We start from the raw sequence: 26,865 nt of genomic DNA, 5'->3' as shown, positions 1-26,865 counted from the left end.
CAGACGGGCTGTCAGTCCACTGTGGTGGTGGTTACCTCCCTGTGCCAACACTCACCAGGTCACACACCTGAAGCGGATGATTCTTCCTTCATGTAAACTCTACTAATAAACCTTACTTAAAAAAAAAAAAAAAAAAAAAAGGAAGGTATACTCAGCGAAGAAATTCAGTGGAAAAGTAAAGACATAAAGACCAGTATGAAGGAGCACCTGGCTGGTTCAGTAGAGCATGCAACTCTTGATCTTGAGGTCCTGATTTCGAGCTCTACGTCGGGCATAGAGATTATTAAAAATACATGTATATATGTGAGATTCATCTTTAATCTCCAGCATGGTATTCACTGCAGGCTTAACATTTTGGTGCATCTTACTGGATGTTCTTGCTATGCATATACTATAAGCTCATGTGACTGCTTTTTTTTAAGTTAGCTTTATAATAATTTTTCCATATCCTCCCTTCTTGGCATCACTTTTATGGCCATTTACCCATTCCTTACCATTTGATTCTTTTTTTTTTTTTTTTTTTTTACCATTTGATTCTTTAACGGTTTTGGGGGTTTTATTTTAAACAATATTGATGAACATCTTGTTCTTCACTCTTAATTTTAAATTTCTCTCACGCCTGGAATCTAATTTTATACCAGTAAAAAAGCAGCTAGACAGTGATACTAGGTACTAATCATTGCTAGAGTGGAAAAACCTTTGAGATTTGTTGAAGTTGAATTCAATGTGTTCTTATTCACTATAGTTATCTTTTCTGATGTATTTGTGTCCATTTTATTTCATAACATTTTTGTCTGGCTAATGTGGAAACTGAAGAGCAGAAACTATCATTTTTGCTACATAGCATTTATAACATTTCCTTTATGCAGTTAATCTTTTTTGAATTGTCTTTTTTTTTTTCATAGTACAATTCATGCCTAGCAACTTTCTAGACGTGCTTGTTCAGTTGTGACTTCCATATATGGCTGATTAAATTCCTTCTCGTAGTGCAACACCCCAAAATACCTCATGGCCAACATTCAAATGCCTTCCTTGGTTCCAGTCTCAAATGTCTTTCATCCAGTTTCTTATGACACCTCCCAAAGTCCAGTGTACACGTCTGTGTGTCCACCCACAGCTCTGCTGTTGTCGGAGAATTCCTACATCGTCATTCCCAGTTTGTTGGTGCATGATTTTGAATGATGTTGCAGCGGGTGTAGTATTCCTCGTGTAAGACCGTTGCTCCCAGGAAGACTTGCCGACACTTGCTTGGGGTGTTGATGGTTTGCATGTCACCGTTCACCTTCACTTGCATATGACCCAGCAGTGTGCTGAGCGAGACACTTGAAGGAGCGGAGAAGGGGGCCGTGGTCACGGGCAAAGGTGACTCCAGATGTCTTCTGTGGCTCCGAGGCAGCTGTTTGGTGTACATCTTGCATCTGTCGTGTCCACAGTACCCAGCTCCTGAGGTCATTGCTGTTAACCCTGTGAGAGGAGTTTGGGTGTGTGCCTTTCAGGAGAGGGAAATGACACAGGAGAGGCAGCAAGAGAGCAGTGAAACACTGTCACCAAAACCGTAGAAGAGAAATTTGAGGCTAGAGCGCAGGTGAGGCAAAGGGCGTTGGAGGGACCTCAGGAGGAGCTAGTGAACAGCTGAGAACAGTAGCCGTGGATGCTAAATGAATTCGAGTTATGCCCAGGAGCGTGGTGTCAGGGGTGTTGTGCAAGCCCAGCAGAAGTTACGCAGCTAGCGGATGTGTCTGGAAGAAACTACGTAATTGATTTGGGCAGTGCAGATGATGATTTCCCATGCAAAAGCCTAGTTTTTATTTCCACTTTGAGTAATTGCATGTTTGTTTTCTTGATTCTCAAAATCCAGAACCCAGGACACCAAGCTCATAGATACAGAGACTGGCTGCCAGAGCCGGGCGGGCTGGAGGTTGGACAGATGGGGAAGAGGTATTAAAAAGAATTTAAAAAGAGTGCCCATCCATTTCAACATGCCTCAGCCAACACCCTGCATTTCTTCTTAAAAATGGGGCGAGAAGGTCTGCTTTGCTTTGCAAAAGAGAATTATTTAAGTAAGACAGAAACGAAAAAGTCATGCCAAGATTTTGGTTTTAAAAATCATGAAAGCCTCTGGGGGTGCCTGGGCGACTGCGTCGTTTGAGCTTCTGACTCTTGGTTTGGGCTCAAGTCATGATCTCGGGGTCGTGGGACAGAGCCCCACGGGAGCTCTGCGCTCAGCAGGGAGTCTGCTCCTCTGCCTCTCCTCTGCCTCTCCCCTGCCTCTCCCCTGATCACGGACTCTCTCTAAATAAATAAATGTTAAAATAAAATAAATAAAAACGAGAGTCTCAAGACTTTTAAGCCCCCAAATAAATGATTAACCGTAGTACTTTTTTATTACTCAGAATTGCAAATAAATTTAGTTTGCATAGCCCTTACAGTGATAAACCTTCACATCAGAAATAAAGGACTGTGATAAAATATTGAAAAATCTTGAATTTAAAAATTAGGCCTGCAGTTGTCACATTTCAAACTTCTAACCGTGTTTCCCACTGTCGTAGAAGGTGTGTTTAAGGTTCCATGGTCAAATTTTAAAATAGCTCTCCATGATATGCTTCATTTGATTAATTTTTAGCATCATGTTTTTCTTCCTTGATATATGTATCTATATATTCAGTGAGAACCCAAGTCCTATTCTCAAATGATTGACTATTCATTTCACCTCATGTTACCCATAGCAACGCAAAGTTAAACCAAAGCCCAGGTTGTATAACTCTGTTGAATTATGCCACGGCCTCCTCACCCACGTTAGGGTCTGAATGCCGTGGTTAGGAAAATTTGCAGCAAGATACTTGCATAAATCAGCTCAACCAGCAAATCGTGAGACTGGGAGACACCGCAGAAATCAGCAAACCAAGTCCTCCAGTTGATAGTCGAAGAAACGGGAATGGGGATGGGTGTGGGCCTCACTCGGGGTCAGCTAGCGGGACAGTGACTCTTGGCTCTGTAGCCGCCGCCTCCTCCGTGGGCCCCACTCCCCAGCCCCGATCATCAGAGAGCCAGGACACTGGGCGCCCTGTCCCCAGTTGTCGCCTTGGTCTCTCCGAAGACGTGTGCATAAGAATACAATTCCCACTGGTTCTTTGATTATCCTTTCTGGCTCCAACTTCGCTCAGTTTGTCATAAGAACTAACAAATCGATGAGCCACATAAGTCAGTTCCCTTTCAAGAACCTAGAATAAGCTCAGTCATCCTGTACCACAGAAGCGACGTGCTGTCTCGGCGTTTAGATGAACTCAACGTTGCCTTTAGCAGGCTGTTCTCAGGAATAGAAACACGGAAGAAACACGATTACACAGAGCCGCACCGTTATTCATCTAAAATATTCTTTGCTTGTTTTTCTAACCAGATATCTGTATGCCCTGGGACAGAAGGTTTGGAAAAGATGGAAAAAACGGTACTTCGTTCTCGTTCAGGTCAGTAAATTATTTTCCTGTTACAGAATCCATCCAACACAGCAGTTCTCAAACTTCTGTCTCGTAGGTTAGATCTACTGATTGATACTCACTGTGTTAGAAACTAAAACTTAAGACCTTTGAATATTTCATTTTAAAATAAAAGTACTAGGTTTTTTACATGCTAACACAAGCGACATTTTTGTGTAAAACAACTGTTTATAACTGTTTTCTGAACCAAACAATTTAGGGAAATGAGCGGCATTATTTTACACTTTTTCACATCTCTTTAATGTCTAGCTTAACAGAATGCAGCTGTATTTTCATATCAACTTCTGCATTCAATCTGTTGCAATATCAGATGAAATTTAGCCTCTGGAAAATTCCACTGTACACACATGAGAGAATAACTGTGAAAAAGGCAGATGATGCCTGAATATTATTACAAAAATAGTTTTGACCCTGCAGATTCCCTGAAACGATCTTAAAGTTCTCTAGGATGACAGGACCATACCTTGTGAAAAGCTGCAACATTCTGGTATTTTATAGATAAAGCATAATACTTAGAAGCTCCCGTGTTTTACAGATAAGCAATTTTTACGACCTATGCACATAATTACATATTTAAATTACCTGGACTGGTGGATTTGATTGCAGTAGGGTTCTGCATATAGACCGATTACTGGGACAGACATTCTGGTGGACTCTGTTTTGTTCGTTGTTTTTAATCATGGGGGACGGTTGCTCATAGAATATACTCATCAAGTTAAACGTGCATTGAAGAGTGACCTTCTGAGTAGTAGTCGTTCATTCTATGATGAGTCCAAGCCATTTTATTCCCAATGGGTATATATGAAAAGAAAATCATCCTTGGTGCTCTCAACATAAAACAGTCTCTAAAATCTTATCAGTTCCTACACATGCGTTGAGCAGACTTACGTGGCATTAGAATGACGTGAACGATGAGGCGGGAAACCTGTCAGTAAGGCTCTCTGTCCACTGTTGGATGTGCCACCATCGCATGGTAACTTCATGAAAAGTGTGAAAATTCGGTCAGAAGCTTTACTTGCATAGCACACAGCCAGCCTGTCTGGTTAAAATGTAGCTTCATGTGATGAAAGCCAGTATTTGGTCAGCTAATTTAACCAAAGATACACCTACATGTGCACACCCACATCGACAATCTTGATAGAAAGCCCAGGCATTTGCTTTGAGTGCGGGTCTCCTGTTTGAAGTTCTGGGTTGTGGTCTGTCCTCCAGAAACCAAACCCACGAGACCTCTCCTTTAGCTTCCAGGTTTAATTTTTTTACATTGGCACAAGAACTTAAATGCATTCATTTACTAAGCAGTTTTAACGCAGATCTTTCTGGGCATTTGATTTTATTCCTATTTATGTCTCCTCTATATCCTACAGATGTCTCACTCATCTATAACGTCACAACTTTGTATTAGCGACTAGTCTTTATCAGATCTTTTTAAACCACTCAACTGATTTTTCACTGAAACAGTAGCTTTTTCACAGTCACACTTTGTGCATTACTCTGCAGATTTTTTCTTGATTCCATATTTTTAATAGCTGATGTTATTGGCACAAAACTGACTAGCTGACTCTTCACAAGCAGGGCGTCTTACATATTAGTCATTACATTTTTTTTATTTTTAGGGTTTTTTATACAGACTTTTATTTTTTTTAAGTATTTTATTTATTCCTGAGAGAAAGGGAGAGAGAGGCAGAGACACAGGCAGAGGAAAAAGCAGGCCCCATGCAGGGAGCCCAACGCAGGACTCGATCCCAGGTCTCCAGGATCAGGCCCTGGGCTGAAGGCGGCACTAAACCGCTGAGCCACCAGGGCTGCCTCAGACTTTTATTTTTTTAGAGCAGTTTTAGGTTCACAACAAAATTGAGAGGAAGGTACAGACATTTTTCCTTATGCCCCCTGCCCCCACACATGCCACAGTCTCCCCATCATCAGCGTCACTTGGTATGTGAGCCGACATTGAACATGACAGTCATCCAGCAAGTGCTGTTAATGTTAAGGTTCACTCTTGGTGCTGTGTGTTGTGTGTGCGCCAACAAATGTTTGGTGGCATATGTCCACCGTTGAGGTGTCCTGCAGAGTATTTTCACTGCCCTAAAGATCCTGTTTCCTGCCTATTCTCCCTCATGGCAAAAACCTCATGGTGGTTTTTACCAACTCCATAGTTTCACCTTTTCCAGGGTCGTAATCTTACAGCACGTAGCCTTTTCAGACTGGTTTCTTTCACTTAATAATATGCTTGTAAGTTTTCTCTGTGTCTTTTCTTAGCTCCATAGCTCATTTCTTCTTAGCACCGAATAATATTCCATTGTCTGGGTGAATCACAGTCTGTTCGTTCGTTCACCCATGGAAGGACATCTTGGCTGCTTCTGAGTTTTGGCAATTATGTATAAAGTCGCTATAATCACTCCTGGGCAAGTTTTTATGGAGACATAAGTCTTCAGCTCCTTTGGGTAAATACCAGAGTGCAGTTGCTGGATCGTGTTCATTATGTTTTAAAGAATGAATCGGAGAGTGTTCGTTAGTCTAGAGACCTGGTTAAATGACAGGTTAAAAGAGTTCAACTATGTTCATTGTGTATATGAAAATGGACTCCATTGGAGCTGTCTGGAGAGATCAGGTGATCACCTCAAGCTTTTGGCCAGGCGAGGTTTGAGGTAATCCTCTGCTCCTTGCCTTATTTTCTAGCGTGTGATTACAGGAATCAAAAGTTATAGGACAAACTCGTATGTGTTGATGATCACTCTATAAAAGACTTTAGGAATGAAAGGATACTTTGAGATCATTAATTGAGATATCTTTGAGGAACATTAACCATGTCTCTGGGAAGCTAGAGTGTTCTCTTGGTAACAAAAGTAAGTTTAACATTTTAATTTTTTTTAAGGTTTTTATTTAGTTGAGAGAGAGAGAGCATGTAGGAGCTGGGGATGGGGCATAGGAAGAGAATCTCAGGCGGACTCTCTGCTGAGCATGGACTGCAACTCAAGGCTCCGCCACAGGACCCTGAGACCATGACCTGAGCTGAAACCAAGAGTCAGATGCTTACCTGACTGCACCATCCAGGCGCCCTAAGTGTAACATTTTAAAGGGCACATTTTTAATTTAAACCCATAGGTAAAATTTAAAGGTTAGCTCATATGTTCCATAATGGAAATGCAGAAAAAATCACCACCAGACTATAATGAATTCAGATTTACTCTACCTGAGATACCATCTTGCCATCTAAAGTCACATTTAAGCATTATAATTTTGCACAAATATATGTAATACACATGCACTAGTACAGAGAATTCCACGGCCAGACCTAGTGAGGTAAACATGCCAGTACTCTGGCAACTTTCTGAAGTTTTAAATACAATTAAATCTTCCTTTCAATTCCAAATGTAATGGGAAGACAAATTGAATGCACACACTTCAAAATCAAGATGGATGTGTATGGAGATTCAGTGCGAGTGACCCGTTGGGAGGAACTGGGTGGTTTTTATTAGTATTTTTAAAGAGCACTCTCATTCTGTTGGCACGCAGCTTGTAGGTTCATACCTGCGGGCTGCATTATTGAAAGGTGAAGGAGTCATTTTTCTAGGGAGGCCACTGTCCCCCTGCTGTGTCTGCTGCTGCCGTCGGCAGAATGGTGCTCTGGCGATAATGTGAATCTCATCACCACTTGTGAGTGGGTATTATGTGAGTGATATAGCTGGAGATGTAGCCATCAGCTCAAGAATTTGTACTCATAAAAATTGATTGAGAGTCTGGTTTGGCCAGCTGCAAAGTCATTGTTCGAAGTGAACACTCGAATAGCTGCTGAGGTGAAAAGACCTTCATATAAACATTTAAAGCAGAGTCCAGAATGGGGAAATATTGATTAACGTGGGGTGCTTATTTAGCTTCTAAGTACGATCGTAAATAAGATTAGTTTGGTCCCCATTCAGATTCTGAAGTCAGTGTAGTTACCATATTGAATAGATTTTTACATTTTGTAAGAGGCTGCCTTTTTTTTTTTTTAATGAAGATGGTAAATGTTAGTTTAAGCCAAATTGAAAGAACAATTGATTTTGAAGAATATGTTGGAAATCTTATCAAAATTAAACTCCAGTGTTTCTTATTCATTTTTCTTGTGCTTATTCAGCATTTTAGTATTAGATTTGGAGGATATCATGGTTGTAGAGTGCTTATAGCACTAATATATTTTTGTTTGTTATAGTGCAACCATTTAATAGCTTTGAAATTCTCTGATTTAATCAAACTGGATTATTTCGTAATTCTGTAGTTTCTAGTGCCTATTCAAATGCTTCCACATATTGCATATTCTGCAATAAAGTTAGATATTTCTGAAGCAATTCCCTGCTACAGTTATTGCTGTATCTTTTCTAATATTTACTAAGCAGTAGTAGCAGCCATTTGTGTGAAGCACTTTTAACACATTATCTTATTTAATCCTCAGAATAAGGTGTGTTTGAAGGATAGGTAATAAATACGATCCCTGTTGTACAGACGCAGTCGACGTACAAAGGGATTATTATCGGTATATGGTGGAGTCAAGCATTCAAACCCAAATTTAATCTGCAAAGTAAGCAGGCTTTTATTTTCTCTGTCGTAATGCCGTGACTAAATCGAGGCACACAAACACAGTTGATCTGAAGACAAACAGATACAGGGATGTAGGAATAATCACCGTGGATCATTAATTTCAGGAGGCACCAAAGAATCTGACGACAAATGGCCAGTAAGTGAGAGCACAGAGCGTCTCACGCGCACGAGGGCCACTTACTGGGTGACATCACTGGAAACCGAAGTAGACATCGATGTTGTTTTGGCCCCGTATCAAAGTGTTCACTGCTTGTTGTCGACGTGTCAGAATCATGACTCGAAGTTGCTGCAAACAACAGCAGGCTATCAAGACGTCATGTTAATTACCCATGAGCTGAGTTGGCACAGGATGCGAACAGTCGGCCGTGTCACTGAGTGACGCGGAGCTGCTGCAGACTTCCGAGAGCGCTCCCTGGGAGACGCCACCAGGAATCCGCCTTAGACGTGAAAGCAGTGGCTGCCCCAGCCTGTCGCCCTCAGAGATGCTCAGGGAGCGTGCAGAGCCCCCGCCGCGGGCTGCTGTCCCGTATGTGAGATACCGGTGATGCGTGGGGCTGTGTGGTCAGGGTGGAGGCTTAGGACAGCGGCTGTGTCGGCCCAGAGCAACGTGCAGCGCAGAGAGACACTGTCAGACCAAGAAAGTCATGGACAGTGGCTCTCTAGCTGTATGTTTTAATTTTTTTTTTTTTTATTAGAGAGAGAGAGAAGCAGGCTCCATGCTGGGAGCCTGATGTGGGACTCGATCCTGGGGCTCCAGGATCACACCCTGGGCTGAGGGCGGCGCTAAACCACTGAGCCACTAGGGCTGCCTGCTTTATGTTTTCAATTTATTTAAAGTTTACAAACCCAGGGCACATTCAATGTAGGATAAAATCAAATCATACAGAATTATTTATGGAGAAAATGAAGAGCCGTCATCAACAACAGCCCTGCCTTCCGCACAAGCATTGCCATCTTATTCCGTTCTCCTTCCCAAACGACCGTTGCCAGGGAACCATCGCCGGTAGGATGGCCTTCTCCACTTCTCTCAGCGTGTTTGTGCTCACGCATGTGCGCACACACCCTTCGCTTCTTAACAGGATCATCCCGTGTGTATGCTGTAGATTGTTTTGAGCCCCGTTAAAAATATTACAGATGAGGTGCCACGTCAGCACGTAAAAATCCACTTTATTCTTTTGACTGAGTCCTATACTATGGATTAACTGATGTAATAAATGCCCCTCGTTGTTGGACATTTAAGTTTTTCCTTTTCTTTAGTCAATAAGCGATGCTGGGGCACCTGGGTGGCTCAGTCGGTGAAGCATCTGGCTCCTGATGGCGACCTCAGGTTTGGGACACGGAGCCCCACGTTGGGCTCCGCGGTGAGTACACAGCCTGCTCACGATTCCTCCTCCCCTGCTGCCTCTCTCTCTCCCTCTCTCTGAAAAGACCAGCAGTGGTACAATCAATATACACGGTTTGTTATCAAGCTTTGTGTGTGTGTGGCAGTGTTCTTCCAGAAAAGGGATAACTGGGCCAAAGGGCGTGGGTCTCTATACCATGGAGGATCACGAAGCTTTAGGTGACTCAGGAGTGCTTAGCTACCAGAACTTTGGCCTGCTTTTTCATTTGTCATTTTTTTATAATAAACAGTCCTCATGTGTCAAGTAGCATACATTATTTTCTTTCAAGATGCACAGTTGCCATATGAAAGAAAATCGAAAGTCCTATTGGTTGTAGGGCTTATTTGAAGCAAAATGTTAGTGAACAAGAATTTTTTTAGTTTTTTATTTTTTTAAAGATGACTCTTGCTTTGTGATCATTGAGCTTTCCATAGTGGAGAAAAAACGGTCATATTATTTTATACAGTTTATCCCTGAACGTGAACCACCAATGCATTTATTTTTCAAAATAGTTCTAAAATGTGAGCTATCACATGACGGTTTACCTGTGTCTTAGGAGCTAAAATCACAAAACACAAGATGAAGTGAACGTGGGGTGGATTTAATAAGGAGGCTCTCGTAAGGATCAGGCAGTGATCCTGATGCAAAAATGCCTCTTTTGTATTTACCCGGTATTCCCTTACAATTCCTGTTGTTGTCATCCTGTTTAGATTCCAGGGAAATGTCTGATTCCTCTTACTGTATAGCTCATTCCTATAAAAAAGCGCAAAGGACCTATGAATGAGAATTGCCCAGTATTGTGAAGTCAGAATTAAATATTGTGGGCTCAGGGGTTTTTTTAGAAAACTGTTTTTCAAGTCTCAGTTTTTGCAAGCTGTGCGCTGACGCGTATGTATGTATTTACATGCACACACATCTCTGTCCGTGCTACATACAGAGTGCGCCTGCCACTTAGCAAAGACTCAGTAGGTATTTAAGTGAGTGAATATTATCTGCCCTTTACTTTGGGTTCCTGCTCAAACCTCTATATGGAACATAATATTGTCTTCTGTTTGTGCACACACGACAACACCTATGTGTCCTGTTTGACCTGTAGCCCGAACAGTGTCCTGCTTACATCCGTCCTCTGCAGTTCATGTGCCGCTGTCCTAGCTGGAACTACCCTCAGCTTCACACCAACTCCTATGGTGTCATCCTGCCATTCTCCCTGGAACCTACTGTTTGCATTGCCAAAATCATGTATTTGAGGCATAACCCAGGTTTTGCCATTTGCTGCTGAAGTCGTCCAGTGACTTCCCATTAGGCTTACAATTACCCCACCGGCGACCTGGAGCAGGCCCTGCAGACCCACGCCCACGGCTTCCTGTCTGGTGTGTCCTCTCACACCGAGCAGCGCTCCGGCTTGCCGTGTTCACCCTGGATTAATTACAGTGCCAAGAATTGGAGTTCAGTGTCTCAGCCACTGCCCTCCCTCTCCAAATGCACCCCAAATATATAATACGGGTTTATTTTTTACGATATGATTTCTATGCAAACAGGCCTTTGCGATGAGTCCTGTGCTATTTGCTCGTCTAATGGTTGTTGGGCTACTCGGCAGCCCGTCTATAGAAATTCTGAACATTCTCTTGCTTTCGCTTCCCCATGGCTGGCTCATTCTGCCAACCCATTTAAGTATCCAGTCAAATGTCGTCTTAAATGGGCCTTTTCTGTCCACCCAATCTAAAGTATCTCTGTCCCAGCACCTTGTTTTATATTTTTCAGAGTATTTATTTCTAATCAAAATGATCTTTTTTATTTATGTATTTTCCTATTAATTCTTTACCCCTTCTAGAATATATGTCCCATGAAAATAAGGACCTTGTCTTTCTTATAATCTACTGTGAGTAGAAACTATTTGTTAAATATATGTGTGTTATCACTCTGAGCATTGTTTTTAAAAGACTGCCTTTCCCCTCTTCAGTTTCTACACCAATGGCTAAATCGTTTTTAGGCCATTTGGTCAAGACAATAAATATATATTCCCCTCAAATCCATCATGATCTTGAAGATATAGTCCTTTTCCTTGATTAAATTAAGCTGTGGGATTTTTTTAAAAAAATAACTCTAGCGGCACCTTTGGCCTCTACCAAGAGCGTTTCCAGCTAAGGATTTTTTAAGCCTTAATCTTTACTGAAATTAGATGGTGGCAGTTGCTAAGCTGCCAGCTGTTAACATGATCTCTGCAGTAGGAATACAACATGCAAACCTGAACGCTGTGGTCTCTGAAAACTCATAGTTAGCACTTACACGTGTGGACACAGACAGGTGTTGAACAGGTTGGCAATTGAAAATGAAATGGGCGGGTTCCCAGACCAGATGCAGGTACCTCATGGGACCTCAGCAACTTAAAGGAAGGTGCCCCGTCAAAGGTAGTGATGCCAAAACCCAATTTAATGCTGTCCTCAGATTAAAGTCTGTTTTATCCCCCATTTCTCAATAAATCCATTCTCGATGGAGTTAAGAGTGGATTGGGTAAAGTATACTGAATGTTTATCATTGCTCTATCTTTCCACTGAAAGGATTTTCAATTGCAATGTAGTATATTATATAAGCTTTGTTCCGTAATAGACATGGAAGCTTATAAGTGAAAACAAATACTAGGTCAGACCACCTGTTTCTGTCTAATTCCCTGTCATGTGGTGATGGGACAGTGTGGAGGCTGCAGAACCTTACCTTGGGGGCCCAGGGAGCTGGTCCCATAGCTTCTCTGCCAGCAACATGGTTTAACCATTCACGCCAACTGATACCCCTGTTGTGGAGTGCAGCTCCTCGCATTACCCTTAACTTGTTGGACACTGGCTAGCAAACCGGCAGCCACAAGGTGTTAGCACCATTCAGGAGCGTTCACTAGAATGTACGCTGCAGGTTCATTGTGGAGTTTGGCTCAGGAGTGTGATTGAACATGACCTCGCAAGAGACGTGGGTAAAGTGAAAGCTCTTGGGAAGACTCAAGAAATCCAAAGAAGTGTAAAATACAGTACTTTTATGGAACTAGAACTAGGAGCCAGTGAGTTAAAGGGTGGTATTCATGGTTAGTTGCTTCTGGAGCCAATGTATTAAAAAGCCAAGCTGTACTTTTTTCAGTTGTCTCCTGGGTCAGGTTTCCTAATTCTCAGTGATAGCTTTGTTAGTGGCTGGTGTTTTGTTACTCTTCCATCTGTACTCTTCATTAAAACCCTCAGCCCAGGTACGACTCATTCTGGGTCTGTGGAGGGACTTTTGAGGTTTTAAAAGATTAAATAAAACATTAAAAGAAGTACAAAATAAAGCAAATGTTTAATACATTGTCATTTAAGTCACCATGGCTGGGCAGCCCAGGTGGCTCAGTGGTTTAGCGATGCCTTTGGCCCAGGGCGTGACCCCGGGGTCCTGGGATCGAGTCCCATGGCAGGCTCCCCGCACGAGCCTGCATCTCCCTATGCCTCTCTCTGTCTCTCTCTCTCTCTCTCTCTCTCTCTCTGTCTGTCTCTCATGAATAAATATATAAAAAAATAATTAAATAGAATAAAATAAATCACCATAGCTTTAGAAAGTAGGTTATTCCTTTGAAGTTAAAGGGTTTTTTGTTTTGTTTTGTTTTTATTTCTAAAATTTCTAAAAATATTGAATTTGGTACTTAAAATTTTATGTATCATGTTAAGGCATTATTTAAAGCTAGCTAGAAATATAGTACTTAAAAATAAAGCATAAAACAGTAGCCAGACTTGTATTCCCAGTTACATACAGAAGCAACACTGATGTTAAGCATTTTACATTCCATATTAAAAAAAAAAAAAAAAGAAAAAAAAAACAAGCCTTTTGACAGGTAATTTTGAAGATTAGACCTTACATGGCAAGCAAATTTTTAGCATTTTAGGTGGGTTACACAGATCATGTCTGGGTTCTTTAGTGCATGACCACATGAACATAATTAATGTAGAGATATTTAGAGATGAATCTTTTTTTAAACTAATTATTTTAAAAACGTATATTGAAGTATATAATCAAGATAATGTCCATTAGAATAAAAGAGATAATATCTAAAACTATATTTAGAGGCATCTCCACTTTCTCAGGTTCTTGTTCATTTACATATTCATTCAATGAATCTGTATTCTTAGTGGAAAAGAAACAACGTAGGGGAGAGAAAGAGAGAACCAAGTGAGGCTGGGACACAGAGGCCGAGACAGGAAAGCCCTCGGGTCATCCACAGCAGAGGAGCGTAGGGCCAGGATCAGCGCAGGCCCTGAATCAGCCAGGTGCCTTCACTGTGCAGCAACAGAGCACATCTCCAGCCCCCAGTGGAACGGTTCTCGGAAGTCACAAGGGAAGAGAGGAGGATGGTTCCCTGACAGCAGCTGGGTTTGGTTTGTTGGGAGACCAGCACGCTCGGCAGGCCGGTGCCAGGTACTCTACATCAGCCCCGTAGGGCATGTTATTGTTGTCTCTGATGGAAAATCAGACTGAGGTGCGCAAGAGTGCAAGTGGTGTCCCGAGGTCATGTCAGAGCTGAGTTGGAAAGAGTAATTGAGGGGGAATCAAAGTGGGACTTGCGCTTTGCAACGGGGGACTCCCGTTAAACCTGCTTATCCCCCTTCCCTTCCATTTTAAACACCTTAATATGATTATCTGCAGAGAGCCATTTTCTGGCCCAATTATCAAAAATATGCCCCCTTCAATACCATTCTCTTTTACTCTGTTTTCTCTTTCTTCAAAAACAATTCACACTGAAAGTTGCTTTAGATACGTCCTTATTTGTGGAGACTTCTCCTTCTGTGTGAGATTGATATTATTTTTCTAATTTTTTTTTCTGACTCTGATGCTGGGGACATTGTTGTAATGCTCAGGACCTAGAAATATTCATTGTAGGTCCTCAATATTTGTTGAATGAATGAATGTGGGAAAATACCCATAAACAAGGGAAGATAATGAAAATCATAAATATACATGAAACTAAAGTCAGTTATTCACTATTCTGACTAGTGAACAATGAAAGACCAGCTCCCAGATCTCTCAAAGATATCAAAGGACCAACTATATCTTTATAAAAGACCAGATTATAGTCAGATTAGTCTTAAAACTGTTTTGCTAATACATCCCTTAAAATAAGTTTGTACAACTAACAGGTCATTGTAAACTTTGTTGGTGGTGGGTTTTTGTTTTTGTTTTTGAGAGAGAGAGCAAGGGGTGGGAGCTAGGGGCAGGCAGGCAGAAGGAGACAGAGAATCTTAAGCAGGCTCCATGCCCAGCACAGAGCTCAACGCAGGGCTCGATCTCACGACTCTGAGATCATGACCTGAGCCAAAATCAAGAGCCAGATGCTTAACCAAGCCATCCAGGTGCCCCAGGTCATTGTAAACTTTCCATTGTAAATTTAAGTAGTTGCCCATGGATGCAGGTCCTAAAATAAAACCATTAATCAATCAATTGTAAGCACGGATCTAAATGCCACTAAATAGGATCTAAATGCAGCTACCTGTAACCATTGGAAATTGTATTTTATTAGCTTTTTGTCCTTGAGTTCTTATTTCCCTGGCTCTTCTCCAAATGGGATTTTATTCTTAGGAAATAAGATCATGATTCAGAATCCTCTTTGAGTACTCTATCATGTTTCTCTGCAACTAAAAAGAAGTACATAAAGTTGGAATTAAAAAAAAAAATCTTATGAAGTCCTAACTGCCAATACCTAAGGATATGACCTTAGTTGGGAGTTCTGTTCTACCTAGAATGAGGTCATACTAGGAGAGCATGGGCACCTGATTCAGTAGGACTGTATCCTTCTAAAGAAGAAGGTGTTTGGGAGCAGTCGTGCACACAGGGAGAACACCACGTGGAGATAAAGACCAAGACGGAGACGATGCTTCCACCAGCCAAGACATGCCCAAAAATGGTAGCACCACGGGGTCTGATGGGAGACACCAGGGATGGATCCTCCTCACAGCCCCCAGAAGGAACCAACCTTGATTTTAAACTCGTAGCTTCCAGAACAGGGGGGCGGCAAATTTCTGTGGACGCCACATAGATCAATAAACAAACTTAGGCAGAGGACAGAGGTACCTTTTTATGTAACATAAAAAGTCACATAGGAAAGACAGCCCCTTTACCTAAAAGTGGCTTCGTCATTATGTCTTTTTATGCTCAACACCCAGATTTATTTCCCCTTCTCCCTCTGTTTGAGCAAACCAGGTTAGTTAAACGACCTTGCTTGAATAAAAATGACGGCGAAAAGGAAAAAACAGACTCCTAGAAACAAAAGGCTTCAACGTACATTTGCAGTTATGAGTAGGAGACAACTGATAAAAGCATATAAATATGTGACAAAATTTTAAAAACAATTATTAAACGTAAAAAGTAAGTTTTATTGGCAAATGCCTCTCTTCATGAACTGGCTGTAGCTTCCCTTCCCAGTTTTTCTGTAAATGAGTATTTTTCTAAAATGAGAAAGAGTTTCAGATTGATTCCTTGTTTATAGCATTACGGAGACAGGTGAGCATGGATAAGCCTGGCTCCCCTCGGTAGCTGGGTGGAAACCGTCTTGTCACAGCACTGCTACTTTCTCAACCGAGGTGTGGTCGTGTGTGTGGTTTTTATAGGCTCCTAAGTTAGATGCCCCAAACATGTAGTGAAATAGCATTAAAAAAAAATGTTTTTGAAATTCTGTCATCTTCTAACTAGTTCCTTCTAGAATTTTGCCAAAAGCAAAAAATGTAAAAACCATCTAATAGTCAAATGCTTGGTTTTGCCTCCAGCCGTACAAAACCCGTCCCAGTGCTCGGGGAGAACTCCTGTCCAAGCCTCACTCCATCAGTAACTGCTAGAAAATACAAGGTTAGGAGAGCTGTTCATTTCTACTTCCTCTCCAGCTCGAGACTGAAGAGGTAAATCCTGTCAGTGCTCTAGTGGGAGATGAAGGGGGATCAACGAGGATTTTCTGTCGTTCAGCAGAGTCAGACCTTGAAAGATCAGTGCTGGTTCGAGGATAGACAAGAGGAGAGGTGGTGGGGCTGGGGGAGGGGGAGTAATGGAGACCCACGAAGGGATTAGCTCATTAATGCCCATCTTGCTTCTTTTATAACAAAGGTGGACTCTGCTGAACATGGTTGGTGAAAATGAGAGTCGGCTGAGAGAGCTGACAAATAAGGCGGTAAAACCAAACCCAAACTGAGGTCCACATTTTAGGCGGTGACGTACGGGAGCAGCACTACACGGGATGAAGTCAGTAGCAGAAGACAAGAGAAGCTCTGAAAGTCTGAAAACCCTACCCACAGTGAAATATGAAGGAAAGAAAGAAAATGCCCAATAAGACAAAAAAATCTGCTTATCTAAGTGGAGAGAGAAGAGAACACAGATAGAAGTAGTAATAAAAGCAAGAGTGAAAGTAAAAAACAATAAAAGGGAACATTTTCTGATATTTAGAAAAAATTAGCAGATAAGCCGACTTCCACATTTCAGGAAATTCAGTGGGAAGAATCTTCAAACATTTCTTCTAAAATATTTTTTTCGATTAAAAATAAGTGTGTTGGGGCAGCGGCTCAGGGGGTTCCGTGTCCTCCTTGGGCTCAGGTCTTGATCCTGGGGTCCTGGGATGGAGCCTCCCCCGACCCCCTGCTGGGGGGGGGGAGCCTGCTTCTCCCTCTCCTCTGACCCTCCCTCCTCTTGTGCTCACTCTCTTGCTTTTGCTCGTTCTCACTCTCAAAGTCTTATAAAAAAATGTGTGTTACCTCCTACATCTTAGCACTCTACTACAGAAGTCAGTAGGGCTAGATCTACAGAGAATTGATGGGAAATTGTGTGACTTGAGAATTTAGTATACATCTAAGATCTGTAGGTCACCTTCCTGAAAATATTTAAAGGGGAGCTCTCCTGGTATTTGAGATGAATGAATATAGTTTCTCAGAAATATGAAACTTAAAATATAAAAGAATTAAAGAGTAATGATAAAATTGAGCTAAAGCTGTTGCTGTTCTAAAATATCTTGAGTCAAACGTAAACATAAAAAATTATTCCCGAACAAGTTATAGACATATGAAGTAATTCTTTCTTTAAAGATTTATTTTAGAGGGCGAGAGGGGAGGGGGCAGAGAGAAGGAGAATCCCAAGCAGACACCCCGCTGAGCACAGAGCTCATCTCATGAGCACAGGCCCCATCTCAGGACCCTGAGGTCATGACCTGAGCCAAGATCAACAGTCAGATACTCAACTGACTGAACCACCCAGGTGCCCCATGAAGTAATTACAACAAAACGTGAAACCTAATTTCCATGTTTTGTCAAAGTTAATGGAGTGTTAAAAACAGGCTATACTTCTCAAGTTATATAAGAAACAGTAAAAAATGATTTTTTTCCATTGGAGAAAATATGGGGTTAGCTCTCTCCTTGAAAAGTCTTAAGTACCTAGTATAGGATAAAAATGAGATGTTGAGAAAACTTGAGTAAACCTAAAACAAAAGACAGCAATACCTATTTTCTCACTACGTATGTATTAAATGGATGTATTAGGAGTCGGATTCTCAGAATGGGATTAAACAAATCCGTATGTCTGGTGATTTTAAGAGATACGCCACAAACAGCAAGAGTATGGAGGGAAAGTAGCATGACGATACTCAGACCAAGGAAAATTGAAGAGGGGTAGTAAACACATCAAAGGATTATAATTTAATATTAATTGAAGATATAATCAACAGTTATTAAAACATTTAGTTTGACTTTATACTAAACTTTAGTATAACTTTATGAACTTTTAGTATACCAAACTTTAGTATACGACTTTAGACCAAAACATTGAGTATGAATTTACTATAAACACACAGTAATAAAACTATTACTATAAAAATTACTATAAATGACCTATTGGATATGTGTCTGAGAGAAATAAAGGGATAATGCCTCGAATTACTTGCTGTTCAATTCACTTTTCTTTCTCTTCCAAAATAGTCTTAGTAGTCTTTGATTATAGATTCTTGCAGATGACTGTATATCTTATAGCCATCTTATTTAATAACTTTGCCAGAAAGTGAGAGGTAATTGGCTTATTTGGGAAAGCAGTGTAAGTTTCAGAATGTGAATCATAGAATAATGTGGCATAGTAAAAGGAACACCTAACTAGGTTTGAGGAGACTTCTGTTCCTAGACGTACGTGATCATTTCCTCCTGGGTGACCTTGGGAAAGTCCGTTTCCTCCTCTGTGAGTTCTGGAGTTGAGATCATGACCTCAAGGGCCCCGAACCCTGATCCCTCAGTATCAGTATGTTCTAGAGAATAATCTTGTTTTCTTTCCATTGAAGCTTAGCTGTAAGTTTAACTCTCTGTGATTTCATGAGACTTGAGTCCTTTATATATCCTCGTTTCCAGTTTCCCAGAATACCCCTTAAGGGTATTCTCTTAAGATCCTCACCACACGTAACAATATTGTATTCATTAATTTTTACCAATTAAATAAAACCCTTGTAGAATGTTAAGACAGTACCATCAGACAGTAAACCTGTAACGTTGTGGAATCCAATACTGTCTATACCACTACATAATGTGTGTCTTAAGTATATGTAAAAATGAAATTAGTTCATTAAGTTCCATTATAATTCCAAAACTGCTTATCATTTTTTCCTATCAGTTTTCAATTTATAATACTTTCTAATGTCTTGGCTTTACCTTTTTCTCAAAGTAAAAACACAAAATATATAGCAAGATCTCATTTATGTGAATCATGTTTTTGCAAAAGTTGGAATTTTTTTTTAATATAATGACTCCCTAATTACTTGCTTCCCAGTTATTTTTTGATTCATTATTTCGTTTTGTTTTTTTTTTCTTAAAGTATCTCAGCATTTTAATGGGTTTCTTATGACTGTAATCACATCATAGCTACCACTATACCTGAAAGAGTAAGGCCTGGGTCCTCCATGGGTCCATCACATTCTGGATGCTTAAAATGGCCAGTTGGATAAGGGAATGAATTTAGTCTCATGTTTATTGTTTCCTGAACATTTTAGTTGGAGTGTTTGACATTTTAAAAAATCAAATACTATTTGTAAGTGGAGGAAGATTCATTAAAGAGTACAAGTTGGCAAACCTGGGAGTGCTAGACTGTTGGTATTATTTTTAAACTGGGAAAGTATGTGATCTGTACTATCAGGTAGATTTCCAAATGTGACTGAATATTTTATTGAATTGAGATAAATTTAATTTCATGGAGAAAATAAAAGGCGGGGACTATATGCCAGATACTGTGAGAGCCAGTGAGTCAAAAGCAAAGAGACAGCATACTAGTAAATGTAGTTAGAAATGCGTAAAGGGGACAATGTGTAAGGGTCCTGGAAAGAGGAGTAGGGTTTACCAGATTAGGAAATATGAATCATGCGATTTTAAAGGTGAAGGTGATATATTCCTGCTTGGGAGTTCAGGTGGAGAAATGAATAAAAGTAGGTGAGTCTTGTCAGAGAGCCTGTCTGGAGTACCAAACGCCATGGTAGCTATAAATTCCAACTAATATTTGCGGGAGATTTTTCCAAGCCATGCAGGGAAGGCAGACCTTTCTGTGCTAGTCATCTCTCTCCCAGCAGATTCCAGATTATTCGTGTGGTGACGAGTAAGGAGACTTTCATTCAGCCAAGATTTTTAAGATTCTTCCAAATGAAAGAATGGAACAGGAAACTTAGGAATTATTGGCTCAGTATATTTTCTATTTTGTCAATAATTGGTGACAAAAGCATTACTTAGTCCCTGAAGTCTAATAATTATAGTTTAATTACAAGACAAATCTGAACGTATTTTGGTTTCCTGTACTAACCACGTCATAGATTTTTTTTCCTGGAATGTAGCGAAATGTGAAAATGAAAAGATTTTCTCATATATATGAAAGTTAGACGTGTTATTCAGAATCTCCACAATAAAAGGAAAATTAAAATTAAAGGATTAGCCAAAGGATTTGAATTGGTGGTCTTGGCTAGTCCTAAAGACAATGCTAAGAATTCTTTTGTGGAAAACACCTAGAAATGCTGGGCAAGTTCCAGTGCACATCTTAACTGCAGAGCTGAACTGCAAGCAGGAAAACCTCAGGGACTCGCTAGGGAGGCTTGTGAGTGGACGTTGTCGCCTGTTGGGGCTGGAGTGGAGTATGCGGGGACAAGAGGTGTTGATGTTGGTATGTAGGGATTGTATTGTCCACCTAGAGAAAGAAAACATACCCTGAGGCATTCTCAAAGTGGGAATTTGGGTAAGAGATCATCTCATGAAGAACTTGAAAGAAAAAAGAACTAAGAAGAGCTAGATCTTGTGAAATGTGGACTAGAAAACAAGGTTCCCCCCAGCTAGTAAATTAATATTTGACCTTAGGCTCTGGATATGGAGTAAAAATGACTCCTGAGAGTTTGTGACTATTAGAATGTACTCAGAGAATGTTGAAGTTCTAATTTATTTCATACAAATATAAAGGAAATGCCCAAGTTAAGAGATTAACACAAAAAGTACTTCTGGATTGGTGATATATCTGAGGCATCTGACATTTTTAAAAAAAATTGTTTTTGGAGAGATGAACCTTTTACATAGGTTTTGTAAAACATCTACAGATGAAATGGTGCTGGATATGAGCTCATGATTAAAAATTAGAAAACAATAAACCAATTATTTCCATAACCAAGAATTTCAGTAATAATTGTCATATATGTAAACTATGAAATAATTGCATTTATGGTGATGAAATTTATAAACTGGTTCAAAAGTATAAGAACAAAAGAGAGAACATAACACTATGAAAAATGAACAAGAGGGTTTGGAATGGGGCTATGTAGAGCTACTAGTAAAAAATTAAAACAGTCATTGAATTTACACCCTTATTGGACAGGTTAGAGTGGGTTAGACACATCTAAAGAGAAAATTAGTGATGTAATTAATGATAGACCATTATAATCTTAAGAAATTAGTACTCAGCATAGAGAAATGAAAAAACATAAGAGCTTAAAATAGGAGAGAATATAAAGTCCAAGATACTTCTGACAGAATTTTGTTTTGTTTTGTTTTGTTTTGTTTCTAAGATTTAATTTATTTATTCCTGACAGACACAGAGAGAGAGGCAGAGACACAGGCAGAGGGAGAAGCAGGCTCCATGCAGGGAGCCTGACATGGGACTTGATCCCTGGTCCCCAGGTCAGGCCCTGGGCTGAAGGCGGAGCTAAACCGCTGAGCCACCTGGGCTGCCCATTTCTGACAGAATTTGAAGAAAGAATAAAGGGAAAATGAGGTAGAGTCAACATTTGGAAAGATAATGAACAAGATTCTAAAATTGATAAAAGTCATGAATTCTAAGATACAAGAAATACTACAACTATCAATCAGGATAACATTAAAACTCCCCAAAATTTCGCAGTAAAACTAAGGATAACAGGGGCACCTGAGTAGCTTAGTTGATAGAGCACAGGATTCTTGACCTTGTGTTGTGATTTCAAGCCTGACATCAGGGGTAGTTTACTTAAAATTTTTTAAAATTAAAGATTAAAACAGGATAACAAAGATAAAGAGAACATTTAAAAGAAACCCGAAAGAAAAGGCAAATTAACTACAAGGGGACCGCACGTGGACTTTCATCAAACTTGGTAACATGGATATATAAGCTTCTGGCAGTGGCATGATGTCCTCAAAGTGCTGAATGACGACTAGCCTGAAATGCCATATATACTGAATACATACTAATATACCAGTATACTGATACCATACATACTAAACAGTCATTCATAAGGGAGAATTAAAGACCGATTTTAAAATAAACACTGACTCAAAAAGCTTTTACTAAAGAAGGAAATTGAACTCAATGATGGAGTGTGATTCAAGAAACAGTAGTGGCCAAAAATCGGTAAAGACAAGGGCTGCTATAAATATTGACTGTATGAGAAAACATATTTTGATACTTCCTTTTACTAAATGTTAACACACCAATCATTACTCAAACGAGGTAGAACTAACGAAAACGAGCCCTGATTTATAAGATGGGAGGTGACGATACTAGAGCACTCAAAGGTCCCGGTATTCAGGACAGATGAGTTAAAAACACAACAGGATTTGAGAGAGCAATCACTAAAAATAAAAACAGAACATATAGTTTCCGCACTATTGGAAAAAAGGGGAGATTTTGTTAATGTTTAATAGAGACAGAGAATAAGAGGGAAAATAAGTGTGTTAATGAGCACAGTACAACAATAGAAATGATTGCAAATATATCACCAAAAATAACAAATATAACTTGCCTATTAAAAGGTTAGATTCTTGGAGATTTAAAAATCCAACTGTATATTGTTAATAAAAATTTAAAATAGAACACAGTGTTAATGAGAATAAAAAGATGAAAACATTTTCAGGCACATACTAACCAAAAAAAAAAAAAAAACACCTTTTCGGGATTAAAAACAACTTACACAGATATAAATGATTTACCAGCGACATGGAACAGACATAGAAGGTATAACAGTGTATGTGTCAGATGATGTATCTTCAGAAAATATAAAGCAGCCTTCAAGAGAATAGTATGAAGAATTCCAGAGAGAAAACGTGGTAGGAAATTTTAACATACCTCTCGGTAACTGACACCTCAGAAATATTAGAAAACCAGGTGGAATATTTTACTAATATCAAATTAGCAAACCTGATATAAGGGACATAATCGCTGAACAGCAACCATAGAAGATGAATTCTTTTTAAGCTTTCTTTTAACAATTGGCCTCGTGCTAGGCGGCAGGGCAGGTCTCCATACCAAGATTTGAATCATTCGAGTCACAGTGGAATTACTTTAAAACTCGGTAAGAAACGTGCAACCGCAGACCCAAATTTAAAAGCGCACTGGCAAATAGCTCGTGTGTAGAAAAGAACTAACCAATGTGAGAAATATTTAGAACCGAAATATTACGAAAATGCTCTCTATAATTTGTGAGATGAAGCAAAGGCAAACTTAGAGTAAACCTGAATACACGTGCGTTTGGGTTTGTCTGCCCTGTGTAACACCTGAAAATGAGTAAGGTCGTAGGTGAGTTAAAATATTCGTGAAAGAATAAAGTTAACTCCCCCTTCAAACAAAAGGAAGGGAGAAATAATAAAGAGGAAAAAATTAAAAGAGAACAGTAGCAAAATGCAAGGATACTCTTTGCAAGTGCTCGGAAAAGGAAGTAAGTCTTTGGCAAAACCGGTTTAGGAAAAAGGATTTGGATGACTGACACGTTAGGAACCGAGCCGACTTGTTTGATGAATAAACCCACAGAAAAAGAAATCGCAAGTGGCTGATAAAAATAGGAGGAAACGCTCAGCGTTAGGAGAATCCTAACCCAGGTGGCAGGGAGTTCCCCCAAAATGGGTCAAGGATCAGCAGGCTCCAGGGCAGATCCGGGCTCCGGGTAGCGCCCAGGCCCGCGGGTGGGGGTGGGGGTGGCTTCGCGCGTCCGGCTCGCCCCTCCCCCCTCCCCCCACCCCCACCCCCGCGTGACCCGCGGGCGGCCGCCCGGACCCCGTCAGTGGGCCGGACTCTGGGGCGGCGGGGGCCTCGCTCGCAGGGCCGTGGGGTGTGCGGACGCGGGCTCACACCCCTGCGGCGGCCGTGGGCACAGGCGCCCCCCGTTCCTCCGCGGCCGGACCTGGGGGCCCAAAGGAAGGGCACGGGAGGGCGTCGGGCCGCTGGGCAGGGGACTCAGGGACGCGGCCGGGCAGACCGCGGGGAGGAAGAGGAACGCGGCGTCGTGGGCAGGAGCGGCGGGGTCGGAGCCCCCAGTGTCGGGCGGGGCCCCTCGCGGGCTGAGCCGTGGCCCCGGGACTCGAACTCCGTGCGCTCTCCCCGCGGAGCTGGCGTGGGGGCCGCGTGAGGCGCCCGCGGGCCGGGACGGAACCCCGGACGGAACCCCGGACGGAACCCAGGACGCTGCAGGCGACCTGCTCGGAGGGTGCGCGGGACGCTCAGCGCGGGGTGCGGCGTGCGGGGACGGGACGGGAGGTCGAGCCGAGGAACTGCAGCAAAGCCGCCTGGGCCTGGCCGCGGGGCGAACGGCGCGTCCCCTCCGAAGAGGCGCGGTCTCTCACGGACGGCCACGAGGTCGTCCCGAGCCCTCTAATTCCATGAGGAGACCGAATGGAGGGTTTCCCTGAAGATACAAAGTATTTCAAGCATAGACAGAAGCACTACCATATACTGAACGTGATGCGACCCTGATCCTGCCTTGTTCCATCGTAGCTTTCTCCTTTTTTAAAGATCTGAGAGCGAGCAACGGAGCGGGGAGGAGGGGCAGGGCGTGAGCGGACCAAGAGGACTCCCCGGAGCGCGGAGCCTGGCGCACGGCGGCCTCCCCCTAAGGTCACCCCGAGCTGAACCCGAAAGCCCGGCGCTCCAACCACCACTGGGGGGCACGTGGGCGTCGGGGAGGCACGTGGGGGTGGGGAGGCACCTGGGGGTGGGGAGGCACCTGGGCGTCGGGGAGGCACGTGGGCGTCGGGAGGCACGTGCACGGGGGAGGCACCTGGGCGTCGGGGAGGCACGTGCACGTGGGAGGCACCTGGGCGTCGGGGAGGCACGTGGGCGAGGGTTTGCTCCCAAGCTGGAGCCTGGGTCCCAGTGCACCGACACGGCGGAGCAGGGACTTGGGCCCCGAGACTCAGAGGCAGCAGCTTTATAGGGGCCGGTGGCCCGTGGGATAGGCAGGAAGTTGCACAGTCATGCGGGTCCACACGCAGGCGGCCGGTTGAATGACGCTTCACCCTATAGTGGCCATTCGAACTGGCCTATCACTGGTCAGGACTGGCGCGCGGTTCTGGCGGGCACAAGGCGGGATTACATTTTTATGAGCCGATTTCTGGTAAGGGTGTGCCCCGGGCTTGACTAGGGTGGGGCAGCACCTAAGCCATAAGCAGGTCATGTGGGGGTCATACAGGAGGTGGCCGGTACAGCACACAATGGAGTCAGTCCTGCTCTGCTTGTCCAGGGGTCCCAGGGGTTTTTGTTAAACATCCTGGGTCCCACAGGGCTCTGCACTGAGCACGGAGCCTGCTTAAGATGCTCGCTCGCTTGCTCGCTCTCTCCCCCTCCCCCCGCCGTGCTCACACCCGTTCTCTTTCTCTCTCTCAAAAAATAAAATACAGTTCCATGGTCATGTAAGTTTGAGAATGCTCCAGTTGTGTCTTAAAGATTCACAAAGTAAGTTAGCCTATTAAAGGCCGTGAGAAAACACGCAGAAGCAGCCTGTTTATATACCTGTGATTCTCAAACATTTTTAAGGAAAGCGCTTTTTTTATGGTACTTCTATTAATATCTCATAGAATGTTGACCAACAGAAGGTTGGTTTGGGAAACGCTGGGCCAGAGGCATGGAAGGCCTGACTGCAAGCTGTCAGGTGAAAGGTGCTTTAACCTCTGAGCTAGGTTTTGAAAAATGCCAACATTTAACAATCTATAAGCAAATCATGTGATTTTTAAATTTTGACAGAGTCTTCTAATAAAAGTTAAATGTAACGCAAGCAATCTGCAAACCTTTTCTTGTGCAGGTTAGCCAGTACACATTTGCTATGTGTAGCTACAGAGAAAAAAAGTCTGAACCTCAAGAACTAATGCAACTTGAAGGATACACTGTGGATTATACAGATCCCCACCCAGGTAATTCCAAATTACATCACTTTCTCTGCCTTTCATGTATTGATGAAATCCTCATAAATATCCTGTTCTGTGTTTCAAACCCCATTGAATGAATAGGGAGCATGTTTCACTTACGTACCTGGACAAGACTTCATGAGTGTATCTTTCTGAGGGCTACTTGGCTTTAGCCATAACTCCTCATTTCTGGTATCTTTTGGACAAGGATGCAGTATGTAAAAGTTACTGTAGTGGAAAAATCATGTGAGAAATATCAGCAATGCTTCTATAACTTCTTGACAGGAAAGCAAAAAGGTACAAGAGATAGAAATAGGGAAAGAAGAGGCAAATGAAATTTTACATATTTGACCCATTTTTTCCCCAATCTCACATTCTTATAATTCTCTCCATACCTCCATATTAATCCCAGGTATATGCTAGACAGTGGTTATCTAACATTGGCAAGGGAATGAAGTAATGAATATGTGGAGATTAGGAAAATTAATGAAGCAATATTAAAAAATACAGAGATTTAATAAATACAGAGATCACAGTAACTGGTCACAGAAAAATACAAAATGCCTTCTTTGTGAAAAAATTTTGCAGAGGTTAAAACACCATACACAAGTATCGTTTTTGCCCTGCCTGTATTTCTTTTCCGCTAAAATCCCATATGTTTCTCCTGCTGGTTAATAAGAAGTGTACCACAAGATCAGACGGTCTTCTCTGGCGTGAGCTTGCACACGGCGCTGTGTATTTCTATGGACTAGGTTTGTATGGCTTGCAGGATGTTACTACTGTGTCATGAACTGG

The 26,865-nt window shown here is 41.9% G+C and overlaps 1 protein-coding gene across 21 annotated transcripts in view; it reads left to right on the top strand.

Moving 5' to 3' along the window:
• CADPS2 (calcium dependent secretion activator 2) overlaps positions 1 to 26,865 on the top strand; it is a 457,875-nt gene that overhangs the window by 297,716 nt on the left and 133,294 nt on the right. For all 21 annotated transcript variants that reach the window (XM_041727924.1, XM_041727925.1, XM_041727927.1 and 18 more), the window contains exons 9-10: positions 3,398 to 3,464; positions 25,968 to 26,076. In XM_041727924.1, coding sequence (XP_041583858.1) covers positions 3,398 to 3,464; positions 25,968 to 26,076 — 176 coding nt within the window. The remainder of the gene's footprint in view (positions 1 to 3,397; positions 3,465 to 25,967; positions 26,077 to 26,865) is intronic.

Source organism: Vulpes lagopus, chromosome 13 (genome assembly GCF_018345385.1).
Source record: "Vulpes lagopus strain Blue_001 chromosome 13, ASM1834538v1, whole genome shotgun sequence".
NCBI lineage: Eukaryota > Metazoa > Chordata > Mammalia > Carnivora > Canidae > Vulpes > Vulpes lagopus.
The sequence above is the reverse complement of the archived record's forward strand: the minus strand, read 5'-3'. Positions and strand labels throughout refer to the sequence as shown.